Source organism: Oryzias latipes, chromosome 6, assembly GCF_053564925.1.
Source record: "Oryzias latipes strain Hd-rR chromosome 6, Olatipes_Hd-rR_3.1".
Classification (NCBI taxonomy): domain Eukaryota; kingdom Metazoa; phylum Chordata; class Actinopteri; order Beloniformes; family Adrianichthyidae; genus Oryzias; species Oryzias latipes.
Genome location: NC_136242.1, coordinates 15,487,808 through 15,502,703, shown reverse-complemented (window position 1 = coordinate 15,502,703; position 14,896 = coordinate 15,487,808). Strand labels below are relative to the sequence as shown.

At 39.9% G+C, this 14,896-nt stretch overlaps 1 protein-coding gene across 1 annotated transcript in view; it reads right to left on the bottom strand.

Annotated features, from left to right (window-relative positions):
* Positions 1 to 5,233: 5,233 nt before the first annotated feature.
* The window catches only part of nell2a (neural EGFL like 2a), a 96,299-nt gene continuing 86,636 nt past the window's right edge, over positions 5,234 to 14,896 (bottom strand). Inside the window, exons 18-20 of the mRNA XM_004069509.5 lie at positions 11,963 to 12,139; positions 7,347 to 7,571; positions 5,234 to 5,994 (exon numbers count right to left, since the gene is read on the bottom strand). Of these exons, the coding sequence (XP_004069557.1) occupies positions 5,953 to 5,994; positions 7,347 to 7,571; positions 11,963 to 12,139 (444 nt within the window). The 3' untranslated portion in view covers positions 5,234 to 5,952. The remainder of the gene's footprint in view (positions 5,995 to 7,346; positions 7,572 to 11,962; positions 12,140 to 14,896) is intronic.

Sequence of the window (14,896 nt, the reverse complement as noted above, 5' to 3'; positions counted from 1 at the left end):
TGGAAAAAAGTACAACGCTTCTAAATAATTCCACCAAGCCCGGCTTAACGCTTCATTTGAATGAGATTCATTTGCCAAATTTGCGTCCGCTGCCTGTTTTTCGAGGTGCGTCAAATTCATGTTTGCTAGATGGTAACTTTGTCTTTAGATCTTATTTCTGATGCATGGAAGTGATGGAAGTTGATGTGATATCAGGTTTATTTAATTTGATTAGCTTTACAAAAGCATCAGTAACCACATCTCCGTGTCTGGGTTCATCTAGTCTTTTTATTTTATGGCGATCTTTACTTTCTACTGCAGGATAGACCACATATCTGTATGACAGTGCTTCAGTACTACTTCTGTCTCTCTGTGACCCGGTTTGGTGACTTACTGTCCCGCATTAGTCAGAGGAAGAAAAAAAATAGAATAATACAGTCTCGATGCAAATAAGAAAAACATCAAAAAGTTCAGGAGGAGAAGGATCAGATTTTCCTCCATATTTGTTTTGGACAGCGCTTCTTCTTCTGCGTTGCTGTCAGTAGCAAATACTGTTAGTGGGAAACAACAGCTAAAGGGCAACCGGTTGTCTGTCGGAAACGAATATATGAGTCAACATTTATTGTTATAAAAATTGCATATAAGTCGTTGAGAGTATAAGTCACACGCCTGGCCAAATTATGCAAAAAAAAAACACGACTTACAAATGGAAACTTGTTAAAACACTGTTACCAAGTTTCCATTTGTGGTTTAATCATATATATCCGTATCAAAGTTGTTTTTTGTTTTTACTTGGAGAATAAATGTTTGCCTAATGTTCATAATTATAGCTGTTCCTCTCTCAGCTGCAGACACTTTATATGTGCAGCTGATTGCCACACGCACTGTTGGACCGTCGAGCATTTGTGCCTGTCTGTTCTCACACAGATGACTCAACTTGGTGTTCCTTCATGTTTTGGCTGAGGCTCTACACGTCTGTGTTCACTGAGTCCTGAACAAGCTGTGACAAATGAGCAGAAACTGCCGTTTACCCTGAAGCAATAAGAGATAAATGCTGCAAACGGCAGATTTCCATGCAATTTCCCGATGCATTCAGCACAGATGAGTTTGCAAAGTGCCAAGATATGAACACTTTTGAGGAATTGTACCCCCCTGTTCTGTTTTTAAACGAAAACAGGGGGAATCATTCTGTTTCCATCATGCTGGATTTTAATCTGAAAGACAGATTTATGAAACAATAATGGAAAAAAAATTCTAGCTTCGAATATTTCTTGTGATTGGTATCACTTTGAATTTCCTGCTAATGTAGAACTGACTTTGCAGTTTTCCAGCTTCTGTCACAATGATCTTTATGGTCATTAACAGTGAATTTAGGACACACACTGAAATGGACTCCCTGTAGGTTGGGACATCTGTTGCAGGGGGTTCTGCACTGCCATGGAAAATTGGACATTTAGGAGCCAGCTGGACGACCACTGGGCCCTGCTGCACCACCGCCACTGAGGTACCTGCTGGCCTCTTGCCACCACCAGCTACAAGCCACTGAACCAAGGCAGGCCAGATGGTGTCCTTGCTAAACCACTTGCTGCTGCACCCACTGTCCACTGCCCCCAACATTTAACTCAGGGAGAATTTTAAGACCCAAGAAACATCAGTAAAAAGTTTTAGGGATGAAGAGGATGACAAAAATGCACCCTGCAAGGGAAAGGACTTTGACATAATTGTGTGTTTGTTACTGTGGTTATCTGTGAGGTAGAGTGGAGGTAATCAGTTGGCGGTGAGACTATTCCACAGGGACATGAGCCTTCTCTAAGCTAAATGAATTTCTATTTAATTAATGATTATATTAGGATCTCTAAGTGCTCTTTTGTGTTACACGCATTACTGTAGTTTTTCCGGAGGTTTGTCAAAGTAGAGAGGAGTCCGTGTGCTGTTTTTAGGTCAATGAATGGTCCATTTGCGAATTTATATCATATTTAAGGCGCACCAAACTATGAGGCGCATTAAGCAAGACAAAAGATAAATCAGGCAGACTTTATTAACTACTTTCACAGTAATTCTTATTCTTGTTAGTGACCTGGTACATGTCGGCATATTCACAAAACTGTCTGACCACTACACACATTAACCTAATTACATTAGCATCCAGGCAGACATTTTGACAGAGCGTTGGGTATGCCTCAAACGTGCTTAAACAACAGTAAGAAACACCAGAAATAATCCACATGTAAGGCGCTGCGGGTTATAACCCCTAAAAAAAGAAAACTTTCAAGTGTGTCTCATAATGCCAAAACTAAGGTACTTTTACGTTACTTTTCTACCTTCCACGGTCTAAAGTGCTTTGTAGCCCCATTCACACAATTTACATACCAGTGGTGGCAGGGATCTCATGCATGCCCATTAGCATCACAACTGGGATGCAAAATGTACGGAGCCCGTGTCCTGACATTAAGATATAAAAATATATCTTGTTCCCACAGATTAATATCTTGTTCCCACAGGTTATTATGTCGTTCGCACGAAATACTATTCCGTTCCCACAAGATACTATTCCGTTCCCACAAGATACTATTGCGTTCCCTCAAAATACTATTACGTTCCCTCGAAATGATTAACTCGTGCGAACGCAATAATTATGTCGTTCGAACGCAATAATTAATCCGTTCGAACGCAATAATTATTCACGTCATAAGTCATTCACGCGGATATGCTCTCTGTACGCCGGCAAAAGCCGCTTTCAGCGGTAACTTCCGTGTCTCTGTGACCCATATTCGTTCAAAAAAGGAACATGAAAAACAAAAATGATCACTTTATTACCGTCTCAATGAATATAAGAAAAATATCAAAAGATTTATGATAACTAGGCTGCTTTGTCATACGATAGCTCCTGCTAGGCTACTACTAGCTCCGCCGCAGAGCTCTCTGATCATATATGCCGGCATTTGGGCAACTGGCTGGTCTTGTCAGACAGCTGATATTGTAGTTTAGGGTCGAATAGGAATAATAATATTCAGGACTTGTCTTTTATTAACTTTAGCAGTCAGTATCTTTACATTCGAAGGCTATTAGGCTACATGCTAACTGACTAGCCGATCATTTCCTGTTATTAATTTACGTCATAGATTTACAGCAGATACCTTCACATTTCTGTCTGTGTGTGTCTCATTACATTGCATTGAAGACACGGAGGATGTTTAAAGAACAGATTTATTTATTTTAAAAAGCACAGAAGCATCCATCGTATTCACGTTCACATCTGGTACGCCTTCAGTCATCTTGCTGCAAAAGCCGCTTCCTGCCGCTACTTCCGTGTCTCTGTGACCAAGGTCTAACAACAAGACCAATAATTGGCCAGTGATTGGCAGCAAAGCACTTTGGGAAACGGGACGTACTGCTATTGTTGTTATGCTACAAGCTAAAGGTAAGTGCTTTAGGCGAAGCATCCAGCTTAATATGATATTTTTCAGATTTTCATCGAGAAAATAACAGATCGACTATTCTTGCTTTTATTTTTACCCCTATTGAATGCTCACAGAGACACGGAAGTAGCGGCAGGAAGCGGCTTTTGCAGCAAGATGACTGAGGGCGTACCAGATGTGAACGTGAATACGATGGATGCTTCTGTGCTTTTTAAAATAAATAAATCTGTTCTTTAAACATCCTCCGTGTCTTCAATGCAATGTAATGAGACACACACAGACAGAAATGTGAAGGTATCTGCTGTAAATCTATGACGTAAATTAATAACAGGAAATGATCGGCTAGTCAGTTAGCATGTAGCCTAATAGCCTTCGAATGTAAAGATACTGACTGCTAAAGTTAATAAAAGACAAGTCCTGAATATTATTATTCCTATTCGACCCTAAACTACAATATCAGCTGTCTGACAAGACCAGCCAGTTGCCCAAATGCCGGCATATATGATCAGAGAGCTCTGCGGCGGAGCTAGTAGTAGCCTAGCAGGAGCTATCGTATGACAAAGCAGCCTAGTTATCATAAATCTTTTGATATTTTTCTTATATTCATTGAGACGGTAATAAAGTGATCATTTTTGTTTTTCATGTTCCTTTTTTGAACGAATATGGGTCACAGAGACACGGAAGTTACCGCTGAAAGCGGCTTTTGCCGGCGTACAGAGAGCATATCCGCGTGAATGACTTATGACGTGAATAATTATTGCGTTCGAACGGATTAATTATTGCGTTCGAACGACATAATTATTGCGTTCGCACGAGTTAATCATTTCGAGGGAACGTAATAGTATTTTGAGGGAACGCAATAGTATCTTGTGGGAACGGAATAGTATCTTGTGGGAACGGAATAGTATTTCGTGCGAACGACATAATAACCTGTGGGAACAAGATATTAATCTGTGGGAACAAGATATATTTTTATATCTTAATGTCAGGACACGGGCTCCATAAAAATGAGTCAAATTTGTTTAAAGAATTGGTATGACAGCATTTGTTGTCCCTAAACAAATGGAAGCCCTCATACTGCACATTTTACTCAGTTATACACAAAAATAAAATGCAATTACAATACAGATCAAGTTAAGGTTTAAAATACCACGCAAAGTTCACAAGATAGATGACAGGTAGATGACTCAAAGGTCTGTCTTTCATGCTTCCTCTCTGTTGCAGTCACTAACCTATTTTGTTTGCTCCATTTTAACAGAGGTTTTAGTGGTTTTAATCCTGATGTGTAATCTGTTGAGCAACCCTTGTGCTAACCTAGGCACTTTAACGTTGGGAGTTGGGTCATCTAGTACCCACAAGACAGTGCGCTGAACCTTTTGTCTTCAATGATTTGTGATCTTTATTGGTGTCCATGGATAACATGAAATCTTTCCACCTTTATCCACCTTTGTCATGGTAGGGAGAACACGTCAATGTAAGGGTGGGGTCGTCTAAGATAGCACAAGGGTTAAATACATTCGGTTTCATTCAAATGATCTGAACTGTTTGGAATAAATCAAATAATAAAAATTGTTTTTAATCTGGTATTGTTTGATGTTTCTTCCGTATCTCATTGACACAACCTTGGTGGTGAGCTGTTGATTTTTGAAGAAATGAATTCAATTTAATTATTTGAGCGATGATCCAAGCCTGAGTCTTGACCAATTAGTGAGTTTTTCTATTCATTTTTAAGATAAAAAGAATTGACTTTATCATGATAGTTATTCAGTCACACTCACAAAAATAACATTTTTGCATTATGGACGTAAAAAATGAACTCATCAAAGAGCCACAAGTTAAATGTAAATGGAAATACTTTATTTCACTATGACACCATAACAAGCTCGAAAAGAAAAGTTACAAAGAAAGAATAAATGGAACAAAATGCTACAAAGCACCACATAATATAGACAGCCGGTAAATGTGCCAAAAGAACCTTATGCTAACTGCCTTTACTCTAAGGTATCTTCATCATCGTCATAACTGAGAATTTCAAAAATCAGCTGAAACATTTGGACATCAAGCACAGTCATGCCAGTTATAGTAATATCTTACAGATTGATGTGGTGATGGTTCAGAGTGGGAAACTGTGAGTCTCAAAGAACAAGAGAGTGACTTTGAGGGAAATGTAGTCCATCATCGGCTTTGGATGATACATGTTTGTATTTGGTACAAAGGGTTTGAGGAGAAGGCGAAGGTCAAATACTGTTTGCAAGTCATTTTCTTTCTTTTTCGTCCTAAAGACAAAGTTTCAGGTTGCGTCCTGTAGGAATTAAACAAGAAGACCTAGAAACTGCAGCTAATCAGAGATGATACCTGAATGTTTAGGCTCGAATATGTGTTCAATGGAGACCTGAATAGTAACCTCCGTTTCTGGCAGCCATGACGGTGCAAACACTGTTTGACCCGGGCCTATCACGAGAACAGTGAGAAGATGTGAAAGTGTGTTTTTCCTTTTTTTTTTTCCTTTTTGTACACGGAGAATGCTGTACAGGCGCCTTCAGATCTGCCAAGACTAAAGGCACATGGGGTCCACTGAGCAACAGATGTGTCCATTCTGAAAATGAGAGCAAAAAGAAGGAAGGCAACACTGGTGGATTATTGTGGCACTTTTAACCTTGGGTGAGTGCTCTGAGACCCTGCAGATGAAATTTACAGCCTGGCTGCAGCGAAGCTGCAACCAGGCACGGTTTGGCATTTAAAGCTCCTCTGGGTGTCGTTTCACCACCAGCTGATCCAAGGACGCAATTTTCAACGGAGAATTCAAATGTGACTCGTCACCGAGTCATGGATCATCAGTTGGGGCAAATTGCTACTGGAAAGCCACCACAAGATAGAAGGCACCATTTTTGGAAGTGAAGTTAAACTTCTTAAAAAGGTCTCAGCTGAGAATTTCCCATGATGTTCACATCAGGAAAAATAATTATGTTTTATCTTGGTAACCCAGAAATGGCAGTCAGTCTTAGTGGATTAGTTTCCAACAATGAGGAAAAGAATTAATTGCGAACTTATGACAAAGAGGACATTGTCTTCATAGTTTTCTCAGCCCAGCAGATGACTGCTCAGTACTGATTAACAAAAAACTGATGAATACAATGAAGTTCCTATATTTCTTTAAGATCTTGCCTCCTTGTTTGTTGCTCCACAAAGGAAAAAAAAAAAAACCTCAAACTTGACGCTGCAGATGAGTCAAGCAGTGCCAGAGGAGAGGCTGGCAGATGTTCCCTCGCTGCAGTTTTATCTCTGTCCAAAACTTCTGCTCATTTTTATTTAAAGAACCATTCTGGGAACTAGGAGCAGTAATACTGAGCACTGAGACGGGAAACAGGAATTCTGTCATCACTGTGAGGTTGCCGGGCAACCAAAAGACATCTCAATGACCCAACCAAAAAAAAACCAAAGAGTCAAGACACCATCCTTTATTCAGTTTGTTTTAACACTAGTGGAAAATGGCCAGATTAAAAAAAAAACTAGCGGTATTTAGTTGCTTTTCAGTAAATAACTGCATCAAAATCCAAAAACGTGTCTAATAAAAAAAATTATAGATTGAAAAATGGCAACATTCTCAAAACAAACATCTTCTGGTTTCCTCCTTCAGAATAATTACTGCAGTTATTTTGATTTGCTAAACAACCTGGAATTCAGTCTTTTTGTTAGAACCCTTTTCCATGTGGGGCACATTTGCACTGCTTTTTAAAACTTCTAAAATCACCTTTTTGTGTTTGCAGAACTACAGTCATTTTGCAAAGATGCAGAAATTCCATTTAGAGTGCAAATGTTAAGGCCCAACGAAACCACTTTTGTTTTTCTTTGAAAGGGGTTCTTCATTGCAAAAAAAAAAAAAGGATTTCTTTGACTCAGAGAGGTGAGGTGTAATTTGCAGTTTGGTATCTGCCGGTGGCGACTCACCTTGCACTGGCAAAGGGTGCACTCTGTCCCATGTTTGATCCAGGAGGAGCCGCTGAAGCGTGAAATGTTGTGCTCGTCTGTGCACGTCTTGGTAATGTCATTGCGGATGGTGTCGGCCTGGCAGGGGTCAGTGACACAGCGGGGACAGCACTCGCCCTCGGGCACCACGGTGAACTCGCAGTCCACGGGCGGGCACGGCAAAGGCCAGCAGTCCACCTGCCCCTGCTGCGAGGAAAAGAGGAGAGGGTTTCACTTTGTGCCAGGGAGAAAAGATGGAAATATTTCAGCGCAAGTGCATTTTTCACGCTTAAATAAGTTATTCATTCCAACGCAGATCTTTCTCCTGACGGTGTGTATTTGCATGCCAAAGAGAGCGTCTCTGTTTGATGAGGGAAGAAAGAAGTTGTTAAACTACCTAGAAAATATAGATGAGCAGAGCAATCTTCCTTCAAAGTCAGCGGTTTCCACGAGCTGGAGAAGTAAATGCTGCAGGCTTCTAATTGTCTCATTGTTGTTTCCATATTAATCTCCCAGCAAACGTTCAGCACGGAAAGCTTCATCGGATTTTTACTGCTGTCATTTTCTACCGACCCAAGAAAAACGCCTCATATATTTTGAGCATCTCTGCCTTTTGGCCCGACTCATTTCTGCCGCCCTGACGGTGCTGGCATGTTAGTTATTGGTAAAGACATAAAAGTTTAAGCCGTTTAAATTTAGCAGGTGACACAATAGGCACTCATTTTGGGTTTAAAGCTTGATGAGCCCCACGGCGGACATTCAATCTAAATGTTCAGACCCAGCATATGAGACAAGTCGGAATGAATTAGGTCTGATAATAAAGCACAAAGTCCTGCAGAGCTGATGCCCGCTGTTTAAGTCAGAATCCTCCTCCTTTATCCCTTGTGCTATCCTGTGGGGTCATTTGGACCCCACAGGAAAGCACAAGATTGCATGTAGACTCAACTATTGACTGTGCGCCTTATAAACTGGAATGCTTTATATGAATTACTTCCGGTCGTGTCTACTGATGTTAAAGTGATTTTGAGAGGGATTCTGCACAAAATGTCAGCCTTTCTTTTTGTAAGAGATGCAAACAAGGTTGACAGTATGCTAACGTGCAGCGGTGCCTGACTGTCTTTTTTAATGGATTACTAAGAAGGTTGGGAGTTAGCGTTGTAACAGTAATGTTTGTTTTAGCAGTATAAGTCTTTTTCTTTTTTTCGTGTTGCAAACAAGGCTGAGCGCTACAGCTGATATAAATACTAGGGGTGTAGGAAAAAAAGGTATTCGGCGATATATCACGATTTTTCATTTGGTGATACTTGTATCGATTTAAAATGTCAAGACAATATTTATTTAATTATTTATGAGCGTCCTTCAGCGTCTGACTTTTGATTTCCATTTACACTCTGCACCAAAACAACAAGATCTCGTGAGAATCAGCCAGTGTTAAAGGGTAAATATTCAGTCAGCCTCGCAACTGCCATCATAAACTGGTGCGCCCAAAAGTTCGGAATATAGGGTAGATGTGGCCTCTGTTCACAAAAGGAAAAAACTGAAGTTTGTCGTACAACAAGTGCTGCGTGACAACTCTATCCGACAACAACTGAAGTCTGCCTTTGATTTCCGTGTGACATTTAGGAGGGCTATTAATTTTAATCTGCCTTTTCATTCTGCAGTTCTGGTGTCTCACTGCAGTTTAATCTCTTTGCTGATGCCCAATTTTACTTTGGGTAATGCTTCAAAAAGGGCCTCTAGACGAATTAAAACTGGTGACATTTATCTTTGTTTGGAAATTAGTCTCCAACAATCTCTGACCTTAATTGGTTTTTAAAAGCTCTGTAATAGAAATAGGCCTTACCTCAACATAACAAAAAATTGAACGAGATGAAGAAGAAAAAGGCCAGGATCTTTTGTGTGTTTGGGAGAAAAGGATTTTGGTTCGTGGCTTGCTGATCAGCTGGAGTATTTTAAAGCCCCCCCGCTGAGTTTGGGCTGCCATTGCGGTGCTAAGTGTGGCAGCATTCAAGGTTCATTTCACGTCCCTGTCACGCTACTGGAGCAGTGGTGGGGTACCGCAGGAGCAGCCCACTCTTCACAGGCTGGAGAGAGCTGGAGGGGTCCTTCTCTTTCCACGTAGATCTGCACATATTTAATTGAGAGCCTTTTAAAGTCTCCCTGTGTGTTAGCCTGGACATCTGCAGGGTATGTGTTGCCGTGGTGATGGATATGCAGGTATTCTCAAACATGTGTACACGCTCGTGTTCTCGCTGTATGTGTGCACCGGTGTTGTGACAGGCATGTTTGCCTTCTCAAATTTGTTTGTGTCAACACGTGTAAGTGCCTGCAGTGAGCACGGCCGTAGCGCGCGGAGGGGGGGGGGACGGAGCCAGCCCATTTTCAGCCGGCTGCGCGTTCCCACTGCCTCTCAGCTGAGCAGTGATTTTCAGTCTCAGCTATAATGGAGCGCTGTGAGAAATCCAGAAAACAGCCCTCAGCTCGGAGCGCCAGGACGGAATTACAATGGAGGGGGAGGAGGGAAGATGGATGGCAGCGCTGTATTACTCAGAGCAAAAATCTGTCAGTCTGGAGCCAGAGTTATAATATGTTAGCAACCGAGATTGCTCATCTCTAAAAGCAATAGAGTGAATGAAAAGAAGGAAATTTAGTCAAGGCCTGAATAAAGGAAATTAAACAGGTAAGACAGAGTGGAGCCATGTTAGCATTTCCTTTGCATTTTGCAAGAAAGCTGTTGCAAGTCAAAGGATTGATGGAAGGTGTCAGGTTTATTGAAAAACACTTGTAAAAATCTTTTACCGTTACTCCAACAAAGGCACAGTGTACATCTCACCAAAGGTCAGGCCAGATATGGATGTGAGTACAAAGTACACATGTCTCACTGTGAAACATTTATTTGGTGAGCACTGTGTTATTTTGTTTGCTGTTAGAAATGTGGCTTCATATTCAGTGGAGGACACTTGAAAGAACCAGAAGGGGCACATGCAGCAAACACTCATCAATCAACACAAGCAGACTCCTTTTAAGAAACACAAGTAATGCTCCTTGACACACTTTCATGCTGCAAACGGGTGCTGTCTTTCAACCTTGAATGCATGCTTGGAGAAAAAAGGTGTAGCTCTAACATGGTTCTTTCAATTCCTACAAACCAAACATGAGAAACCAATCTTTTTTTTTGCCCTTTCTCCTCTTTTAATTAGCGTCCTCTCTTGCTACACAGTACCTATCCTTGACTTTCTGTAGAAAGTACACCTTTTCCATTGCTCCCTTAAGACATTTTTGCATCCTTCACAAAAGAGCGAGACTCATTTTAAAGAAAAGAAATGTACGTTTTACACATTTTGATAACTACAGACCAGTCTCAACACTAGCATTTTTAAGTACCTGTACATTTTTTGGGAAACTTGCTTACATCTAAAAGAATTTTAAGTATTTTAGATGATTTTTTATGAACTTTTTAAAAGTTCAGATCAGGTTTTAAAGTCATATAAAGGGACTAAACTCTTAAATGATGCAGGAAAAATCTTTCTGTCTAAGTTTTACTTTGTCTCAGCACAGCATTTAGTACAGTTAATCACTTAATTCCTGTAACCAGACTACATGACATGGTTGCCCTTAATGATACTTTTTACTGATACGTTTTTATTTGATTTAAATCCCATCTCACTGGTAAAAAAAAAAATTGTATTTATGAAAATGACTTCTCCCCAAAAAAAAACAGACTTACATGGTGTACCACATGGTACTATTTTAGTTCCCGCCTTTTTAACTTGTACTTGTTATCATTAGGGGATGTTATCAGAAGACGCAGCATTAATTTCCGCAGCTACGCTGATGATGCTCATCTATATGAGGTCATCTCTCCTTATGACATGTATTTACAGATAGTCAAACATTCCTTGCAGCTAAATCAAAATAAGAGTGAAATTGTAATTGCTGGACCTGAATTTGATGGAGAGGGTCAAAAATAATCATCAACATTTAGCAATAAAATCATGTCTCAGGAAATCTTTCATTAAATAACTACAGCAGCTTTTCATCATCTTATGCTTAAGTCAGAAATGCCCTTACGGCTATGCAGAGGTTGTCTGCGGGCAGAAATTGTACGTGGCATGGAGGTGGCCCGCAGGAAAGTCTCAGACCTCTCTGTGAGCCCAAAGGGTAAAATGTTCATGCATATTTTTTTCTACAAGCATTCTTTTTTTATCTTTGATTTGGTTTTTTTTTTTATTCATTATCAATATTTCTAATGTTTTCTTGCTTGCTGGTATTTTTTAATCAAACAGAAATGACAGCTTTTCAATTTATTACAATTTTTTCTCATCGTTTGTGTTTTTTCAAATGTTTTTATGTTCACTGTTCAGTGTTTTTATGCACTTGAGGTGGATAAAACATTGTGTTTTATTAATATTAACATGAAAAGTGACACATAAAGGAAGCTGATTGATTGATGTAGACTTGGATTTTTGTTACATATTATCTGTTGGCAACAATTAATGTTTAGAATATTTTTACTGCCAGCCTGGAAGGCTTTGGGTCTTAAAAGCTAACCGATGAGAATTACAGTCATTAAGGCGTAATGGTAAACCTCCACTCACCAGGCACTGGCACTGCTGGCAGTTCTCCACCCATGTGTCGCCGCTGCCGTAAGTGAGCAACCCGTTCTGGTGCAGGCATTGGCTGCTCAGGCGGGGGTCGCACTCGGGACAGCAGAAAAGATCAGCGTTGGGGTTATCGCAGTCGCACACCATCCTGCGGCACATCACTTGGCCAGCCTGAGAGCAACGGACAGTTGAACACTGAATGCAGGATTGCACTCATCTACAATGAGCCACATGCAGTACGTCTCTGATAAATAATGCAATGAAGGCATTGAATTCAGAGTCCTATGGGGTTCGCTTTCATGGCTTTTCAGCTTGAATTTTCAGACACAAGACTGAAATACATTTAAGGAATGTTAATGCACAGTGGGTATTCCTCCATCATCATCATCATCATCATCGGGGTGTTTGAGGAAGAGCCAATTGGCTGTTCATCCAAAGGAGATTTTCAAATTTCTGAAATTTATTCATTGACTCTTCAAATATGTTTCTCTGTATTGATGTGCTGCAACCTCTTCAAATGCATTACAGAATAAATCAGTACATGTAGTTTGGATCAAAATAAGAGAAGTTTTCTGTAACATCCTATGTATAAAATCATGAATAGATTTCTATGCAATCCTTTTCTGCTAGGTACTGAAACCAGTTAGTCATCTCCAAACAACAATAGAAAACAAAATACCTGGATTTAAAAAAGGAAAAACACCTCCAACACGTCTGATCTATTGTAAAAGCGTTCCCAGTGGAATTGTAATAATGATTATGTTGTTTTTAAGCTAAATAAAAATAAAAAAGATTTGCAGCAGTTCAGTTGAAATTTGCCCCTGAGTTGTGGACAAGAAAACTGGCACGGAGCAACCCCGCCCCCCCATCCCTTATCTGTTGCTGAGAGCTCTCTGTTCACATGTTCTCCCTCTAGCTCACAGCCCCTCACACCTCCAACCTAATATTACAGGTGCAACAAATTTGGTTGGTTGTGTGTTATTGTAAATACGCTAACGTGGCTTTTTTTGACGTGTTACTACCAAGGTTGGCAGTTATCATAGTCACAGTAACATTTGTTTTAGCGGCATCAGCTTGTTTGCAGCCCGTGTAATCATAACAAAATTCCAACGCTCTCATGATTTCAATAAATCCTAAAATGTTCATCTGGTATTATTGCATTTCCTGACCCATTAGCCATCACCATTCTGTCTGTGATGCAATAAACACCGGTCTCCAATAGACCCGTGTTTCTAATAAACGCCGGACCGGCTGCCAAAGTTTTGGAATAAACGCAAGGGCTACTATTGGAAGATATACAGTAATAGAGTCTGACAGACTCTTTTGTTTTGCTTAAAACACTTTCTACTTCAGTGCGCCTTATATATGACATAAGTTCGAAAATTGATTGTTCATTTACGGGGCGCCCTATAGTGTGGAAAATCCGGTACGTCCTCCATCTCCACAAAGATGTGTAACATTTAGAAATGTTACACAAGATTTTACACAAAAAAAATGTGTAACAATGTTACACCAAAAAATGTAATTTTTTTGTTGAATAAATTAACCATCTCTATTTCAGAGCTTCATTCCCTTCTTAGTTTTTGACTTTCCTGCAGCCTTTGACCTTGGTTCTCCCTCTAAGTTTGTATCAGTTTTCCAGTTAATTTCTAACTGTGTCCGATCATTCCCAAAACAATAACATGTTTACTCCTCCACTCCCCAAACACCTCAATACAATCGCTTTTGACAGGCAGCTCTTCAATCTCTCAAATCAATTAATATGAATCATTTAATTAGGGAGCCACTTCTGTCTTGGTCCTTGTAATCAAATGAATAATTTGCTGCTTGATCATTTGCCACCGACACTAATCCTGTCTAATCACTTTCCCCTACTCTCAGCCTTTCAGCATTGGTTGACTAAAATGCTGGAATTCAAAGTATTGTCATGTGACCTGATAGCAATGGAGTAAAATCAGTTTGGAGTGGCAAAATGACGTTTCCAGATAAAATGTCGACACACCTATGAGGTGATCATTAGAAAAATCCTCATTCTCTAATTGGAAAAGCTGCAAAGGACTAAGATGAAGACTGTGAGTCAAAGTCCTGACCTGAGTCTGAGTGATTTGTTGTAGCGTGACCTTAAAACGCAATTTATTTTCTAAAACTCTTAAATGTGGGTGAATGACAACAATTTTGCAAAGATGAGTGGGAAAAATTCCTCCATATCTCTTATCAAAAACGCTTGACTGAAAGTGAAAGTTATTAACTTCAAGTGATCATTTTTTTAAACAGAGTCATGGATTTTTCTTTTTTTTCTTGCAAACCCCTTTTTGCAAGAAGGCTTGTTTTCCAAGAGGCTCTTTCCAAATTGTTTAATCTAGTACTGCTTCATCATGGAGGTGTTCCAATTTAAAATCTCCACACCATAAACAAGATCATAGGTTTGAAGGTATTGAGAGCTTGTAGGTCCCTTTTTTTTTGGAAAACATGCAGATTCTTACCACACTTTAGAACTATTTCTCTCATGACGAATTTCCAGTCTAACTGATCCCATTCATGTAAAATGATACAATTCAGCTTCTGCAGCTAAATAAACAACATTTTGAGCTATGTTGACTTAAAAACTCTTGTCTCCTGAGTGATCGCGCTAACCAACTTCCATCGAACAGGCAGCTAAAATTCAACTTTGTGACTAAACAAAAACGTTTGTTGCGTCTGGGCCTTTATATTCTTGGAGGTTTGAGGACCAAAGACATGAATGATACATGAAAATGTAAAGCTGCATTGTGAAGCTTCGTTCACACTGCCCTCGGGAACGCATGTTCAAGGGACCACTTTCAATGAAAAGTCTATGTAATTGCACGTACATGCGCACTTCACAAAACTCTTGCATTCACACACAGGTTTTTACGTTTCGGGCCCTATGTACAAATACGAGCGTCCATT